This window comes from Haliaeetus albicilla, chromosome 26, assembly GCF_947461875.1.
Source record: "Haliaeetus albicilla chromosome 26, bHalAlb1.1, whole genome shotgun sequence".
In the NCBI taxonomy this organism is placed as follows: domain Eukaryota; kingdom Metazoa; phylum Chordata; class Aves; order Accipitriformes; family Accipitridae; genus Haliaeetus; species Haliaeetus albicilla.
In genome coordinates, this window is record NC_091508.1 from 732404 (window position 1) to 749837 (window position 17434).

General features: G+C 58.2%; 1 protein-coding gene across 1 annotated transcript; it reads left to right on the forward strand.

The window, feature by feature from the left end:
* The first annotated feature begins 312 nt into the window (after positions 1–312).
* SLC16A1 (solute carrier family 16 member 1) lies at positions 313–16864 on the forward strand. Its single transcript, XM_069771526.1, has 5 exons — positions 313–436; positions 10034–10291; positions 13427–13570; positions 14103–14966; positions 15281–16864. The coding sequence occupies exons 2-5, from the start codon at positions 10075–10077 to the stop codon at positions 15556–15558; spliced, it is 1503 nt and encodes a 500-aa protein (XP_069627627.1). The 5' UTR covers positions 313–436; positions 10034–10074; the 3' UTR covers positions 15559–16864.
* The last annotated feature ends 570 nt before the right edge of the window (positions 16865–17434 follow it).

The following is a 17434-nucleotide window of genomic DNA, read 5'->3' on the forward strand; positions in this document are numbered from 1 at the left end:
CCACGCTGCGCCGCGCCAAGCCCCGGCTGCCTCCGGCCCGGCCTCCCGCCAACGACCCCGCCGCCACCAAGGGCGCCCGGACACCCGCGGGACCGGCGGGGGGACCGGAGGGGCTGGGGCGGCGGCAACCGGGGCGGGCTGCGCTCCCTCCCGCGGCCGCCGCCCTTTCCCCCCGCCGGCCCGGCGGGGCGGTACGTGCCGGGGCGCACGGCTCGGCTCGGCGCGGCGCGGCCGCCGATCCCGGGGGCCCGCGGGGGCTGCCGTGGCGGCGCGGGTCGGGGCGGCGCGCACGTGGCGCGGCGGGTGGGGAGGGGGGAGTGGGGGGGGCGGCGCTCGGCGGCGGCCCGACCCGCCCTCCGCGGCGCGGCGCGGCCCCTCCGCCCTTATAGCGGCGGGGGCGGGGGCGGCGGCACTCGGCCGGCGGCGGCACGCGCAGGTAGGGCCCGGCGCCGCGGCGGCCCACGTGGCGGGACGGGACGGGACGGGACGGGACGGGACGGGCGGGGGCGCGGGGTCGGGCCGGGGCTCCGGCGCTCTCCGGCTCCGCGCAGCCCGGGGCCGCCGTCGCCGCTCCCGGCCCGGCGTGGGGATCCCGGGCAGGCGGGGCTGCGGCGGGGCCGTGCCGGCGGCGGGTCGCGGGTCCGTACCTTTAGCCGGTCGCGCGTGGGCGCAGCCGGCGGCGGCGGCGCCGCCGGGCTCGGCGGACCGGGGAATTTCCCGCCGGCGGCGGGTCTGGCCGGGCCGGGCCTTCCGGCGCCCCCAGCCCGGGGGTGCGAGGCGGCCCGGGTTTTGTTCCTGCGCTGACCCAGCCGCGTGGCTGAGGGTCCCACGCGCGCCCTACCCGGAGCGACCCCGTTTGCGGGACGAGTCCACCCCCCCCTCCCAGCCTCCCCCGGCCATCGCCGCCCGGGCCGCCGGCAGCAGCCCCCCGTGGCCGGGTCCCGCCGCGGGCAGGGCCGCCCGCCCCGCGCCCTTGTCCCGGTGACCTCCCTCGGTGGGGCGCGGGCCCTGAGGGGCGATGGGCCGGGGGCAGCGGGGGGCGGCTGGTGGCCTCGGGTGTCCCGGGGTGGGGGGGGGGGGGGGTTCAGGGCCGGCGGGGGGTTGTCCTGTCCCTCTGGGTTCCTCGTCCCTCCGCCGTGGCGAGTCTCGTCCCCGGCGCGGCCGGCGGGGAGGGGGCCCGGCCGCTCTTGACCGCTCCCCACCGGAGGCACGGCCGGCTGGTTTTGGGGGGGCTGCGCGGGAGGGTCCATTCGCACGGTCTTGCAGGCCCCCGATAGAGGTGGGGTGCGGGGGGAAGAGGCGATTAACCTGAGTGTCTGGCGCCCGATAAGAGAAGGGGAGCTCCGGGGATGCGGCTCCGGCCGAGGTCTGCGGGAACCGCGTGGGAAGCGCGCCCTGCGGGCGAGGGTGGGTCTGCGACACCGGGGCTGGGAGGGGGCTCTCTCCCCTTCCCCCCCGGGCAGCCGTCGTGCGGAGCGCTGCTGGAGCCTTCTGCCACTGCGTGGGGACCGCTCCGCGACGCCGCTGCCCACTCGGGTGCTCGCACCGGCCCTCGCGTGTTTCCCCTTAGCAGGAGCTGGACCTCCGGCGCCCGAAGTCACTCGGGTGGGCGAGCTGCCGCAGTCCTTCCAGCGACGTGACCGGCTGCTGGGGTCGGCGCTTGCGGGGAGGAACCCGCGGGCCCAAGCCCCGGGAGGGGCGGCTTCTGATGCCCGTTTTTGCCCCTGCGGCCGCCCTCCGCGGTGCGGGCAGGCTGCCGCCCGGCCGGCCCAATCCTGCGGTGATGGGCTGCGGGAAGCCGGGACCGCTGGAGCTCGCCGGCAGCCGGTGCGAGCTGGCCCTCAGTGGCGAGGGGCTCGCGCTCACCGTGGCCTGGGGTCCGGGGACCGTGCTGTTTGAAGCCCGGTGGCCGCTGGCAGGTATTTGCTAGCCCCAGGATGAGGCGCTGGGGGAGCCGAGCGGGGCTGGGTGGCAGCTGGGCTTGTGGGGAGGGTGAGTGGGCCCCAGCAGACGTGCTGGCGGGGTGCTTTGCCCAGGGTGGGTGCCCTGGCTCGGGCCGGGGTCCCGCAGGCGAGGGATGCGCAAATGCGTCACAAAAAAGTGAGCGGTGCTTGCGGGGTTGGAAGTTGACCTGAGGAAAGGGGATGAGTGGGCACAGGAGGATCAGAAGGAATTGTGCATAACTTGTGCCTGCAGTGGGAGGGGTGGGATTTGTGTCCTTCCCTGTGACAGCATGTTGCCCGACTGCTGCATCATGGCCCCTTCTGCCCGGCTCCCACCATGCCCTGTGAGGTTGGGCACCTTGCACAAGGGTTGCCGATGTTTCTGGACTTTAAGTTTCTTCTGAGGAGAAAAGATGGGGTTTTTTTTTTAGTTGCATCACAAGAAACCTGAAATCTAATGATACTGGTTTTGTGCTTTTCTGTGAGCCTTAAGCCTTTTTGTGGTGCACAAGCATCCTATTTTCATGCTAAGTGAGGTAATTTAGTGCTGGCTGATTCTCCTGGGTGTCTTTGCTCTGAGGTTTTCTTGGCTGTGGCTAGAAGGAAAGGAGCAGGGCTGAGAAATGGGCCAGTGCATGGAATAGCTGGTGTGTGCTGGGGGTGGGGGACAGACTCGGCCTCCAGGCACAGAGAAACCTCCAGAGCCCCTGGCTTTGTGAGAAGGGGCTTTCTCAATCTCAGATTAATCACTGGGGTGATGGATCTCTTAATTACAAACAAGTGGTTTGGTAATGTACCACAAACCTCCCTGCCCCAAAGTCACAGGGGTGCCTGTGCCCCATCCTGGCCCCGCAGGGAGGGGGGAAGGTGTGAAGCATCATTCCCTTCCCAGAAGGTGGTTCCTGAAAAAGGTGCAAATGGTTGCATGTGCTTTCTGTTGGCTCCTATCTCATGCAATTGGCCTGATTATCTGGCAGCTAAGGTGGAAAATACCCAGTGACTTGCACGCTATTATTTCGTATAACCTTTATGAGGAGTTGAAAAGCTGCACGTAGGCTAAGGGAGGCGAGTTGCATCCCATTAAGCACTATAGTGCTAATCTCATTGTTGCACTTTTATGGCTTTTCCTATTTCCTTCTGTGGAATCAGCCTGTAATACCAACTTTTAAGAAAGTGGGAGCCTCTCACCAGTAGTGTCTGTATGACTCACTTTCAAATGTGCCCTTAAAGCTGCTGCAGTGTAGTTGTACTGTAGCTAAAGAAGATTCATGTGGGGCTGTAGTTAATTCCTGAAACCGCAGTCACCCGAGTGCTGCTGGGGCGTTGGTGAGAGCCTCCCACCTCTTTAACCAGTACTGACTCAGCCCTGGTTTGAGGCCTTTAACAGAGCGATAATATGGCGGTGGCTGGGAGCAGACAGCTCAGACTCTTGCTCTTGGGGAAGAAAGTGGCAGTCGTGGTTTGATTGTAATGGCTGTGACTTTCTGGGGTTTTGCAGCCTCACACTGCCCTGCTCTGCCCTGAAACCTGGAGTGGCTGCATCCCTGGCTGGCGGTGCAAGTGAAGGAATGCCGATGCTATTCTGTACCACATTTTTCTCATTCTGAGGATTTCCTGGCGGGCACGGGATGTCCTGGGAGCGTTCCCGAGCACCACTGGTGTGGGGAGGATTGGCTCTGCTCCCTGGCAGAGCATGGCTTGTGCTCGGGGTGGGACTGTGAAACCCTGCACAGGGGCTGAGGGGCCCCTGTCGCCTCCTGAGACTGGGGGGCTTGGCTGGCTTGGGGGGCTGACAGCCAGTGCTGTGGGAAGCCCTTCCCCTAGGGACAGGGGCATGAGTGGAGTCTGGGGCTGTATCACCAGCAGTGCCTTTGCTCTGTCCCCAGTACCTCTGAGCTGGAGGGCAGGTGTCTTGTACTGTAAGGGCTGTGCTTCTTAAACTTGTGCCTTTTGGGTGAGTCCCTTCAAACCTGTGTGGGAAACCCCCCAGCAAGGCTGAGCCTTTCCACAGCCCTGCAGCTCCCTGGGCTGAAGCACCGGCAGCGAGATGGGCTGTGAGCACAGGGTGGGCAGCCACCAGCCCCGGCTGCTGGGGGATGAGCTGTCCTCTCGTGGGGTGGATTAGAGAGGGGGCTCCGGGTGCTGTGCCTGGGGTTGAAGCCGACGTGAGCCCAGAGGATGCCTACAAGAGCTACTTCACACAACGTTCTTGTAACCCACCTGCAAACCCCTCCGGGTCCGCCTGCAGGGTTTTGGATCAGAGGGGTCCGGGAGAGCCATTACCACAGCCAGTTTCTGGTACAGAAATAAGCCAGGCTTTCTGCCTTGGTCTTGGTCGTAGCCTGCTTAAACTTGACGCTTTCTCATACCAGTAAGACGCTTGGTCCTTGCTCTGACAGGCTGAGCATCACTGGTGCTAATAACCAGGCACGGCCGCCCAGGGTGGGACCTTGCCTGGTATCTGTCTGGTAGGCAGAAATAGCTGTCCGTCTTTCTGTTTGGTGGGTTGTTCCCCAACAAAGCTCCTGACAAACCATCCCAACATCCCGCTTCACAAGGCGGCTCGCAGCCTTTCGCAGCCCGTGCACCGCGGCTGCCGCGCTGGGAGCCGTCCTCGGGTGGCCGGGGCTGGGGGGCTCTGGCCGCCTGAGAGACCCGTGGCCAGTGTCCAGGGAAGACCTCTGGCCCTGCCCGGGGAGCGCCGGCCGCCGGCGGGGTGAGTGGGCCGCTCCGTGCCTCTGCAGGCTGGGGCTCGTGCCGGCGGCGGGGCGCAGCTGGGAGCGGGAGGAGGGCAGCTGCCGATGCTGCCTCTCCCAGCGCGGCCGCCGTGCCCCGTGGCGTCTGCCTGTCTGCGTGCCCGGGTTAGCTCACCGGGCTGGCAGACCGGGGCACGTCTGAGGATGCGCTGGCCGTCCCCGGTGGGGAGAGGTGAGGAGCGGGCTGGGCCGCTTCTGACAAAAACCTTGAGCTCAACCCGTGCGGGCTGCCGGCCTCGAGCAAACCCTGCCCGTGCTGCTGACCTCGCCTCACCCCACCAGCAAACGCTGCGGCTGAGCAGGACCTCAATCGACTATTGTCTTGGTGCAGAGCCCTTGCAAGTGCTGGGGAGTCACGTAGGCCATGTGCCACCAGGTTAAACCCAGGCTATGGGTGCTCGCTGGAATTACAGCTCCACGCTTAATGCTATAAACCCGCTTAAAACTGGTGAAAGTGGTGTCTCATTAGCTCATAACAATCTCTATTTCATCTTGCTTCTGGCCAAAAAAAGGCCAAATTTGAAGCTATAAAGTGTTACTGGCTGTAAACAGCTCGCGATTGCCAACACCTCCATTTATTTCCCAGCAGTAAGTATGAGATCTCAGTTTAGTTTCAGGGATCAGAAGAGATGCTCAGGGTTTGCTGGCTTCCCACGCGGACAAGTCTCCTACGGGGGTGTTTATGGCCCCGTGCTATCCCCACCACGTGTTGAGCACTGGAAGAGCCTGTCGCTGTGAACTGAGTTTGGGAGGCTGGGGTGGGGAGGGGTAGATGTGTTTCAGGCTCTTGTTTGGATAATGCTTTGGGACAGGGCTGGTGGGAACGGGTGCTTGCCAGGCTCCCGGGAAGCAGCGTCCCCATCCCGTGTCCCTCCCCTCTGCTGGGGGCTCATGGCGGGAGCCCCCTTGGGGAGTGGGGTCTGGTGCTGCTGGCAAGGGGCAGCTTTGTGCTGCCTTGTGCCCGTCCTGCCTGGCCTGGGCGTTTCAGAGTCGGCATTTGCTGGCCAAAGGCCGGGTCCAGCTGACAAAGGCATGAGGAGCCCAAATGGCTGTCATACAGCAGGGACCTCCCTGGGGATCTTGTGGCTGCTGAGATCCCACTCTAGGCATCGCCACAATCCCTCTCTGGAGCTGGGAGAGTGCAGGAGGAGCAGATGGCCGGGAGTGGAGGCAGCCTGGCTGCACGAGTGCTGGGACAAGCTGCCATGGACTTCACGCCTGCTGAGGAGGAGCGTGCCGAGGTGCTGGGTGAGCCTTTGCCTGCAGCGGCAGAGGACAGCCCTGCCAGCCTGTGCAGGCTCTGGGGCGGTGATGGGCTGTGGGAGCAGAACCTGGGGCTCTGCCACCTGCCCTGCAGCCAAGCGAGGAAGCCTGCCCTTCTCCAGCCTCAGCTCTGCCAGCCTCTCCCGAGTGCCCTGCTCCATGGGAAGGGTTTTGCAAGCTCACACGGCAGCAAATGCCAGGTGAGTGTATGCCTGGCATAGGAAAGCCTTGAGCTGGAGGGATGTGCGAGGGGAGGCAGAGGCACGTCGTGCCCGGGTACAGCCCCCTGCGTGGGCAGGGGACGTCCTGTCTTCCTCTGACCCCAAAAAGGAGCAGCGTGAGGACACTTTCATAAAGGGTTTGCCCCAGAAATATTTTGCGGCATTTGCAGCACTTTATAAATGTGAGCCTCTGTCTTTCTGCTCTGGAGTCCTGCCAATCCAGGGCTTTTAAAAGCGCAGCAATTTGCCGCGTTATGTAACTAGAAGTCTTGAAATCTTCCTATTCCAGGACCCTCCGGAGAAGGGATAACAGTGCTTGTGTGTAGGACCTAGGAGAGGGAAAGGGTTTTAGTCTTTTGTGGGATCTGTTTCAAGATGATACAGTCCTCATTGCCTGAGAAGCCTCAATTCCTGCTCTTGCCTTTGCTGTGCAGAGAAGGGTTGCTGTAGGCTACCCATTCCTGCGGATTAGTCAAGACGTTTACGGGGAGCAGATGTGATACTTGCAGTCATTACTTGGTCTCATCAGTCTTAATTACTGCAAATATGGTTATTTTATTTCCTAATAGGGCAAACTGTAGCTGGCTGCCTGGCAGCTGTGAATTTGATTTCCAAACACGTCTTACACGTTGCAGCTCTTCCAAAACAGAGCTGTAAATGTCATAACTATGTTCTGGGTGTTTTTTTTGTTGGTTTTTTTTTTTCCTTTTTGCAAAGGGAAGGGAAGCTTTCCAATTGAACTGGCTGCCTTACATGTGCTTTTTTTTTTTTTTCCCTCTCTCATTTGAAACTACTTCTGTGTGGGGGCAAGGAGGAAATCGGCAAGAAGCCTTAATGCGGTTGAAGGAAGAGCTTTCTAAAACTGGTCTTTCTTAATAAGGATTTTCAATGAGTCAGGGAAAAATGTTGTGGCATGCAGAACTCATCATGTAAACCCTCTGGCGTCAGGCTTTGGGAATCTTGCTTCATGGTCTCAAACCTTGTTCATTTCAAGGTTTTTTCACTGTGCCTCAGCAATGCAAGAGAGGTCATGTCTAACCCACCAAAAGTCTTTCATTTTATAGAGAGATGCCACCTGAGCACCCGCAGGAGGAGAAATGCTGCTTGCAGGGAAAGAACAAATAGATGAACCAAGCCACAGTAATTTTGGTGCAGTCAAGCTCCTCAGGAGTGGTGGAAGAATTAAACCTGTTTGTGTGTCTCAGGAGTGAAAGGGAAAAATCCCCAACACCTCATCAGCAACCCCCAGCTTTTTGCTTCGGATAGCTTTTATTGCCAGTAGTTTTCATTAGCGCTAACAAGTAGATTGTATTCCTTGCTGGTCATTTTTATTGCCAACACCTGGTAGTCTCAGCTTTTAAAAATGTTTCGGACAAGTCAGTGTAGTTAGATGATACTTTAAAGTTCACTGAAAGCTGTGAAAGCTCAGTATGACTCAAAGCAAGAGGTGGCTGGAAACTCCAGTGTGCAGCCCATGTGGGGAAGTGATGTTAAGTAAAACCCAGTGTTCATAATGGCTTTTCAGAAAGAGCATGGTGGGTGGGTGGGCTGCTCCCCATACCGAGAGGCCAGAGGTACCTGGTGAGCCTCTGCAGAGCCTGGCACTTTCCTCTCCGACTGCCGATGCCAGGCTGGTGCCTGCGGGTGTGTGCTGGCTGTAGGCTCTGCTGCGGGGGCTTGCCTGCAGCCGGACCCCGCTGGTGTGGGCTTGGCCCGGTGCTGAAGGGGCTGCTCAGCCTGGCTGCGGTGCCTGGGGGTCTGAGAGAGGAAATCGGCTCCGCTGGCTCCTGGGCATAGTTCAGCCGCGGACGTGCCCGGGGCAGCGTCTTGTAAATGATTCCTTTGTTGGAGCAGCAGGGTGGCTCGGATCTGCTCATGATGGTCATGTGTCGCACTGGCTGGGATGCAGTAAAATACTCTGCCAGTGAAAAAAATCGGTGTCTGGGTCGGGCTAAACCAGTCTTAGCGGCTTACGGAAACCAGCCTCCTGTGCTTTGCTTCCTCTTGCCTCATGTGGGTCTGAGGCATCACCTGAGCTCGTCCGGGTGTCGGGTGGCTCTGGCAGACCCGGTGCCATATCAGGTAACTTTGCCGCCTTTGCCTCCGGTGCCAGGTGGGAGCGGGGGCTCCCCGTGGCTTGGGGCCACCAGCGGTGCTTCAGCCGGGACACCTGGATCCCGGCCTCGGATGTGCACCGAAGTGACACGGAGCAAGCAAAACCAAGGCGGGCGCCCACGGTACTGTGTGGTGTGCCGAGGGCACGAGGGGACGTGCCAGGTAGATGCTGGCATGTCAGCAGCTGTGGATGAGATGGTAATCGCTGCGAGCCTGAATGGATGCATGCTATAAATAGGAGGTTGCACCTCTCTGAGCCAGCACGCTGCTTTGAAGTTGTCACTGTGCCTGGTGTGACCCGTGGGAGCTCTGGAGACAGCTCTCCTTCTTGGGGGCGGCTTTTTATTCCAGTGGAAACCTGAGCAGCAGAGCAGAGAACTGCAGAGCGAGGGGTGGGCTCTGGAAAAGGAGCCCCATGCTCCCACCTTGGCTGATGGTTCTTAATATGGGTGGCGGGGGGGTGGGGTGTCTGTGGCTGTGAGGCCAGGGAGGGCCACAGGGCATCAGAAAGTGTGTTCTAAAATCTGCGGGGGCACACAGGAGTTCCGGGGACTGTAGTGATTCCTGTTGCTTTGCATATTGTAAACGACGTATGTGAGCAGCGGCTCTGGTTGCGCTTCCTCCCTGGGACGGCTTGTGCTGCTCTCTGCTGCCTGAAGCAGCCTTACTTTCTGAGTAACCGCAGCCCCAGGGTGCGAGCCAGGCGTGCGGCAGCTGCAGCATGGGGAAGGTGGGAGCAGCCTGACCCTGCCAGTCTCCAAATTGCTCCGAATCGGCCTCTCTAAGGGGATTCTGCGCTTTAGCAAGCCTGGATGACATTTCCCCATTTATTTTGTTTTCTAATCCCTTCTGGTTTTGAGCTTTTAAGGCGAATTGGTTTTTACACTTGGGGTGCTTTTGTGAAACCCACTGTAGCCTTTTCAGTAGGGGAGGAGGGTTTGGCCGCAGCTGGGTCGGGGATACCGTGCTGGGGCCAAGCCCCTGGGGACCTGGGCTCTGCTGAGGCTGCTCCGGGCAGACCCACCTCCCCTCCCTGGGCAGTGCTGGCAGTGTGTGGGAGCCTTCCCCTGTCACCTCAGGCTAGGTTTATCCGCAGCCCGTGGACCTTCATGGCTGGCAGGTGTGCTGTGACACCTGCCTGCCTGCTCTCTCTTTGCAGAAATGGAGGTGTCCTGGCTCGTGCACGTGGACTTATTTCCCGTGGTGTGTCTGCATTTAATAACCTGGGTGTGCTGCTCCTGCTCCGGGTGGCCCGGGGCTTGCCAAGATTCCACGGTGTGCCGGGGTGGTGCTGGGATCGTGCTCCTGGAGGAGCTGCAGGGGCTCTGCCCCAGGCAGGCGAGCCCTGACCAGCCTGGCCGCTGCCCCGCTCGACCCTCCGAAGGTCCAGCCCTGTGCTGCAGGTAGCCCTGCCCGCTTCACCGCTCTGCTCTGGCTGCTGCTGGCTAGGACATTGCCTGCCCTTTTCAGCTTAGGACAGGGTATCACGTCTTTGTTGCTGATAAATACTTGTTGGCCAGGGCTCTTAAAGGCCAGCTGCAACCTGAGCATGTGTTTTGGGACAGCGTTATGAGGCTGGTGTGCGGGTGAGCCCCGGATGAGCTCTCCCAGAGATGGCCTGGGGCACTGGTACCATGCCAGCCTCAAAAGCAGGGCTCAAGCCGTGCCGTTGCATGCCAGGGAGCTGGGATGCAGCCATATTCTTTCAGCTGAGGCAATACTTTGTCCTTTACAGATCTTTGAACCCCAACTGAGTCATCACCAACTAGGTTCAAGATGCCACCGGCCATCGGAGGCCCTGTGGGATACACTCCTCCTGAAGGAGGATGGGGATGGGCTGTGGTCATCGGAGCCTTCATCTCCATTGGGTTTTCCTATGCCTTCCCCAAATCCATCACCGTGTTCTTCAAAGAGATTGAGGTCATCTTCAATGCGTCCAGCAGCAAAGTCTCGTGGATCTCCTCCATCATGCTGGCTGTTATGTATGCGGGAGGTAAGTGGACTGGAGGCAGCAGTACGCCTGCTTGTGTGTCACAGTACAGGATGCAGCTCTCCTGCTGGGTCTGATTATTTGCACCTTGCTATAGTAACAACAACTGAAACTTTGTTAAAAGTTGGAATTCTCTCCTTGAGAGCAAAACTTCCCTTCACGAGTTTGCTTGATGGAAGTTGCTCGAAAAGTTCTATTTAATGCCCAGAATGCAAAAACCAGGTTAATCTGTCCTCCTCTGCAAAGCTGTAACTAAAATCTTTCCGGGGAATTATGACTTGTGTAATTCTGCCCTTGTCCTTGTTACAGTGCGCTGTGGGCTCTGTCTGCTTCCAGCGCCTGCCTGAAGGCCAGGGGAGGTGCTGGGCCATATGTAGGAGCCCCGCTCACGCGGTCTTTTTCTTTTAGATAAGACATCGATTTTTTTTAATTTTGTTTATTTGTTTCCAGCAAACAGTGGCCATATCTAGGGATCTGTCCCCAGTTTCTGGTCAGCTCTGTGTTCTGGAGTGCTCTGAAACCTGGCACTGTCTGTTCTTCCTCACTGGTGCAGAGCAGCGCCGTAGCTGGAAGTAGAGACATGAGCAGAATAAAGCAAAACTACTTAAACTGAAGCAGCTCCCCTCCCCCATCCTTCAGAAACTGTTTCTTGGAGTCTTTTAATCCCCAGGCTGTGTGCTTTATGGTTGTCTGTAACCAGCGAGGAGCAGGCAGAGTGCTCCCCGCAGGGCGATGCGTTCTCAGCCCTCGCCTCGCCGGTCTCCAAACCCTGGTGTCTTGTACCCACCTGCAAATGCAGCTTTGCACTGGGTCACTCGGCTGAAAGAAACTCTTATTGGGAGCCTGCTGTTGTGTCCACTTCAGAGGCAAAACGGAGCTTGTACTGCTGCCATCCCCAGCTGGCGAACTGCCCACGTCCTCGTTGCATTTGTGCATCGAAAGGAGCTGACGTCAGTGCCCGGCTAAGCACGAGGCTTTTCCTTTGGGGAAACAGGCTCGGCTTTGTCCTCGCTCAGCTAGCGAAGCGACCAGCACATTTCCCTGCTCCGATGTTATAACAAGCTTGTAAACCGTGTAACTGCCTTAATGAGACTCAATCTGGGCCATTCCTCCTCTCCTAATAGCTCAGAGCTGATTCCTCTGGGTGCCCCAGGGGCAGCTCTGCCTGGAGCTGCCCAGCAGCTGGGGTGAGAGCTCCCTCCTCCAGTCTTGGGGTCGTCCCCCTGTCCCCCTCCCTCCATGCTGACACTGTCTCTCCTGCTCCCTTTGAACTGTTGCCATTAAATCCCAGCAGCTCGCCAGTCTGGAAACTGCTTGCCCGTAAGCTGGTGGCAGGGATGCTGAAGGTACCTCAGACCTGCCCAGGTGCATCCCTCAGCTGCTGGAGCATGGGAACATGCTGCTGCCCCACTCACTTGTTCTAGGGCTCCTGCAGCCTGAGCCCAGACCCTTTGCAGGGTCTGAATCGCACTGGAGCGGTCACAGTGCGCATCCTATTCTCCCTGTCCTCCAGGTCACCTTCCTGCAGGACCTGTGGGATTGCTTGGAGGCAAAAAAAGTAGCTTATGCTTTGGCAAAACATGCTGGGCTGATGGTATCTTGCAGAGCTGGGGTAGCTCCTGTCCTGGGCAGGGCTGGCGGTGGTGGAGCGGCATGTCCTGCAGCCCCATGCAGCTGCCCCATGCAGTCACCATCAGGGTACATGGATGTAATGATCTCATGCCCTTTGCTCAACTCCACATTTAGGATTAGGGAGGACTCTGGCTCCATTACTTACACTTATTTCACAGCATGAATAATCAAAATAGATCTGCTAACATTTGGTCAGAAGTGCTTCATGCAGATCTGTAAGATAGGAGTGGGTGTGAATTTTTTTTTTTAATTAATTAAAAAAAAAAAAAAAAAAGGCGGGGGGGCAGAAATTGCCACCAGGGTACATAATGCTGCCCAGCCAGGTAGCTTCCTGCTAGCTGCCCTTGGAGCCTGCTGCTCAAGACTGGATCTCCTGGAGGAAAGGCTGCTGCTGCCTGTAGACTCTGTCCAGGGGCATCATGTTTGCTGGGTTCAAGGTACGGGTTTTGCAAAGTGCTGAGTGCTCTGCGGGGAAGAGTGTGGGGCTTGGGGTGATGTGACAGCCTCTGGGACCTGCTGCTGCCTCTCATGGCACCAGGGACATGGCCCCTCCATGACTGCTGGTGGCATCAGGTTGGAGCCGCTGGCACATAGGCACCACACCGGCTGCCGTGAGTGGGATGCCATGGGGCTGGGGGCAGTGTCTGGCAGCAGGGCTTCTGTAACCTTCTCCAGGCTTTGTTTAAACTGGGCAGAAAGGTCAAGTAGAGTCTGAGGACCCATGACTAACATGTTGACAACCTTGCTATCTGTTAATGGCAAAACTAGGTCTGTTAATATTCAATGGATGTTCATTCAGTTTATTTAAATACATTTTAGTATCTGTAGAGCATGCTTCGCAGTATCTAATCACTGTTTGCTTTGGATTAAAGCTGATAATGAAGCACTTAAAAGGTGGGTGTGCAGAGCAATTGGGCTTGTCCCACCTTAGGGGTAGCAGTGAAAACAGAAGCACCCCTTCTCCCCGGGGTGGCACGGTGCCACTCCTCCCGCGAGCCCTTGGGGGGCTTTGCCTGCGCCCCTCGAAGCTGTTTTTTTCGCAGCTTTGGTCTTGATCAGAAACCTCTCACTGGAGACAGGCAGTTGCTGTGTGCTTGCTTTGCTGCCCAGACTTCAGCCTGTGCTGGGCAGGTGGCCACGAGCAGGGCAGAGCCCCCAGCCCAAAGGAGAGCACTGCGTGGGGCTGGGTGGCTTTACCCTGTCCCAAACCCCTGTCCCTGGGTGGCAGCTGGTGTCCAAGCAGCTCCTGGCTTAGCCCACAGAAGGCAGCTTGCTCAGAGGAGAAGCCTCAGCTTTCTGTGCTCTAACCACATCTCACTCTCTTATCTCCAGCTGCCTCTGAACCTCCTGTCCTTTCCCCTTACCCCAATTCCCTCGCTGGGTGAAGTGTCACTCTGCGAAAGCTAGAATCCTGTGGCAATAAACCTCCAGTGTGCTTGCATGCATCTATTTTGTCTCTCGTGCAAAGATAAGTCATCTCTGGGCATATCTCCTTCAACACCCTAGGTCCCATCAGCAGCATCCTGGTGAACAAATACGGCAGCCGGCCCATCATGATCGCTGGCGGCTGCCTCTCCGGGTGTGGGCTGATAGCAGCCTCTTTCTGCAACACGGTGGAGGAGCTCTACTTCTGCGTTGGGGTCGTAGGGGGTAAGTGATGGCTCTGCCCTAGGGGGGCTGCAATGGAGGTAAGTCCTCTCCTGAGGCAGCAAGAGGAGCAACTTAGACCCAGTAATTATTAGGGCATGTCTGTGGTGAATTTGCATAAATCCTGATTCCTGTTCCATATTCTAATAAGAGATGGCCCTGGTGACATAACTTGGGGAGACTGTACTAGTGACTCTACACGGGACTAGTATTTGGTACTGAGAATAGAGAGCATCTGTTGTTCCTGCCCTGGGTTAGGCTTGTGCCCAGCCAGTCGACATAAGGTTTGTCACGAGCCAGGGCGGTTCTCCCCTTCTGGCTCCTGAATTCCTGCACGCGGCTTCTCTGCTGCCCTGGTGCTTCCTCCCAAGTCGGCAGCAGGGACCGAGTGCTGCTTGTGCAATTGGGAAGTCAATACAGCCTTAACGGAGCTGTGAAAGCCCACTCTCTGGCTCGTCCCACCAGCCCTTCTGCTGGTGCTGCTGGCTTGTGGGGGTGGTCGAGCTCTGAGCCCCTTGTCTCTCCTCTCCTTCAGGCCTTGGACTTGCATTTAACTTGAACCCAGCCTTAACCATGATCGGCAAGTACTTCTTCAAGAAGCGTCCCCTAGCTAACGGGCTGGCGATGGCAGGCAGCCCTGTGTTCCTCTCCACCTTGGCACCTGTGAACCAGCTCTTCTTTGGCATATTTGGCTGGCGTGGCAGCTTCCTCATCCTCGGCGGTCTCCTGCTGAACTGCTGCGTCGCCGGATCCCTGATGCGGCCCATAGGCCCCAAGCCAGATCAGCTGAAGAAAGAGGCTGCTAAGGAGGTGCTGCAGGAAGCTGGGAAGGCGGTGAAAAAGGATGACGGTGACACTGGCACAGACCTCATTGGTGGGAAGGCCAAGAAACAGAAGAGCACGTTTTTCCAGACCATCAACAAGTTCTTGGACCTTTCCCTGTTCACGCACAGGGGCTTCCTGCTCTATCTGTCGGGCAACGTGATCATGTTCTTCGGGCTATTCACTCCCTTGGTCTTCCTCAGCAATTACGCAAAGAGCAAGAAGATTGCTAACGAGTCTGCAGCCTTCCTGCTCTCCATCCTGGCCTTCGTCGACATGGTGGCCAGGCCTTCCATGGGACTGGTGGCAAACACCAAGTGGATCAGACCCAGAGTCCAGTATTTCTTCGCCATCTCTGTCATTTACAACGGGGTGTGCCACCTCTTGGCCCCCATGTCCACCACCTACGCCGGCTTCTGCATTTACGCCGGCTTCTTCGGCTTTGCCTTTGGCTGGCTGAGCTCGGTCCTGTTTGAGACCCTGATGGACCTGGTGGGAGCGCAGCGGTTCTCCAGCGCTGTCGGCCTGGTGACCATCGTGGAGTGCTGCCCCGTGCTTCTGGGACCCCCTCTGCTAGGTAGGGCGTGCTGTGCCCGGGGAGCTCTGCCCGGCCTCCCCGAGCAGTGGCAGGTCCCTCTGAGCGGTGGGGCAGCCCTCGGCGCTGGGGCTGGGGCGAGGGGGGGCGAGCGCTGGCCCTGAGGCTGCCCCAGCATCTGAGGGATGGCTGAGGAGCTGGGGGCTGAGCCCCTGGCACCGGGTGGGCGAGCAGGGGCTGGAGGAATAAAGGACCGAAGCTGAGGGTGATGGGCACGGGCTGCTCTTGGGAGCATCTCCACAACCTGGAGCGGTTCGGGGGGTGTCCCGCTAAGCTGTCCCCTCTCTGTCCCTCAGGGAAGCTCAACGACATGTACGGTGACTACAAGTACACATACTGGGCCTGTGGGATCATCCTCATTGTCTCTGGGATCTACCTCTTCATCGGGATGGGCATCAACTACCGCCTGGTGGCAAAGGAGCAGAAGGCGGAGGAGAAGGCGAGGAACGAAGGGAAGGAGGAGGAGACCAACATCGACGAGGCTGAGAAGCAGAAAGAGGCAAACAACGACGTGGCCCCCTCGCCTCAGAAGAGCGCGGAGGATGGTGTCAAAGAGGAGGAGAGCCACATGTGAGGGACCGGTCTCAATCCCGGAGTGTCGGGGAAGCGCCGCTGCCCTGGCGCGGCGGCTGGGGCAGTGCTCCACTGGCGCTGGGCGGCCGTGAGAAGTGTTTAAACCAGGTGTTCATTTTTAACCAGGCTCTGAATTGTCTTTCCATCTGTGTTCAACAAAGGTAACAGGGCTATGCACACAGTATCCTCGTGGGTCGGGGGGCAGGGGGGCTTTTTATAGGCTGGCTTTTTAACAGTAACATGAATGTACTAATACGTGCCTTACAGTCTTCATATCTAGCTGAATCTGGACGAGCCTTAACTCTAAACCGTGCTTTAGCTCTGTATTCTGCTTGGGGTGGGGGTGGGGGGGGCGTATGCGTGTGTTTGGGGGAGTTTTGTTGTTAAAAAGCCATAAAAAGCAGGATACTGGATTTGTTGAAGCACGATGGGCTTCAGGGCCAGTCCCGGATGAATACTGCTTCACACGCTTCTTACCGCAGGCCCTCCACGGAGGGGGAGATCTGGGCATGGGGCAGGGTGGTCTTCGGCTCCCGTGCCCGGTGCCTCCTGGCTCTGTAGGTGGTCTTTAGGTATGTTTTGAAAACACTTTAGCTACTGTAGTTCTTTAAAATCCCTCTTTTGTAGCTGTGCTCTCACGGGATATTGGGGTTGGAGAAGGACGACCGCGCTTCACGTTGGGCAGCGTTGCCCGCTCCGGGGCCGCGGCAGTCCCTGTGCACCCGGCCCCTGCAGCCGAGCCCCCGTGGGGAGGGCTGGGGTCCCCCCCTGCCCCCTGACTCTACCCTAGCAGTGCCTCTTCTCAGCCCAGTACTGGGTGATGTGAAACGGGTGCGGATGCGGGGGGCTCAGCTGGCGGTGCCGGGTCAGGGTGCCGGCCTCAGTCCTGCCATTGGGCTGTGCTGCCCGTCCCCCCCTTGGGGTGGGTTTCCACTGGAGCATCCCTGCGCTGTTCAGTCCTACCCAGATGGGTGTTTTGGGTGCCTGACCCTGGGCAGAGCAGAGGGGCCGGGTGGAGATGGTACATCCCTGAGACAGGCCTTCTGCTTTTGCTCTTTTATCTCTTAGAGAAACCTCTTTTACTTGCTTCTGTTCAACTGAGATCTTAAGGCAGTGGATGCCTTAACTACTCGAATCTAGGACACTTAAGGGGGAGGAAGGAATTTGTACGTATTTATTTTTTATTTTTTAGTGCTGGAAAATATCTCAACGTACGTGGAGCAGGTTAATGGCTCTCAAAGTTCTAGTAAATGTTGATCAGAAATCATGTAAGAGGCTGTTTTGGTTTGTTTTTTGTTTTTGTTTTTTTTTTTTTCCAAATAAACTTGGGTTTTTTACAATTTACTCATCAAATGTTGAACTTCTTTTCTAGAATCACACTTCTGTGTGCCAGATGATGTGTATTTAGGGTCAATTTTGAGGAGAGGTGAACAGGGCTGTGGCAGAGCCTGGGTGTCCACCCACTGCTCCAGCACCCCAAGGCTCCTACTGAGTGGGTCCTGCTGGCTGTGGAAGCTCATCCCCTTCCAGCGGGGGTGAGATGCCCCTTTCCCACCTCTTCAGCTGCAGGAGGAGGCTTTGGTTGGGGTTTGGGATGGCTACAGGTGAGTGTCCCCGTGTGCTCTGGTTTTAGAGACGTTTCTGTTCCCCTGCCCTTCCCTACTGGATGCCTGTGAAAGCCTTGAGATCCCTCTTTATTGCGAGGGGGGTGGCCACACACTTCAATGTCTGTTTCATGAGTGATGGGCAGACTCTCCTGCTGTCTGTACTGTCTCTGTGAGCTGAGCGGGGCCACTGCTGTGTGCAGCCAAGGGCCCTCCTGCCTGCTGGCCTGGCACTGATGGCAGCTGAAACCTAACGAGGGGGTAAACGAAGGT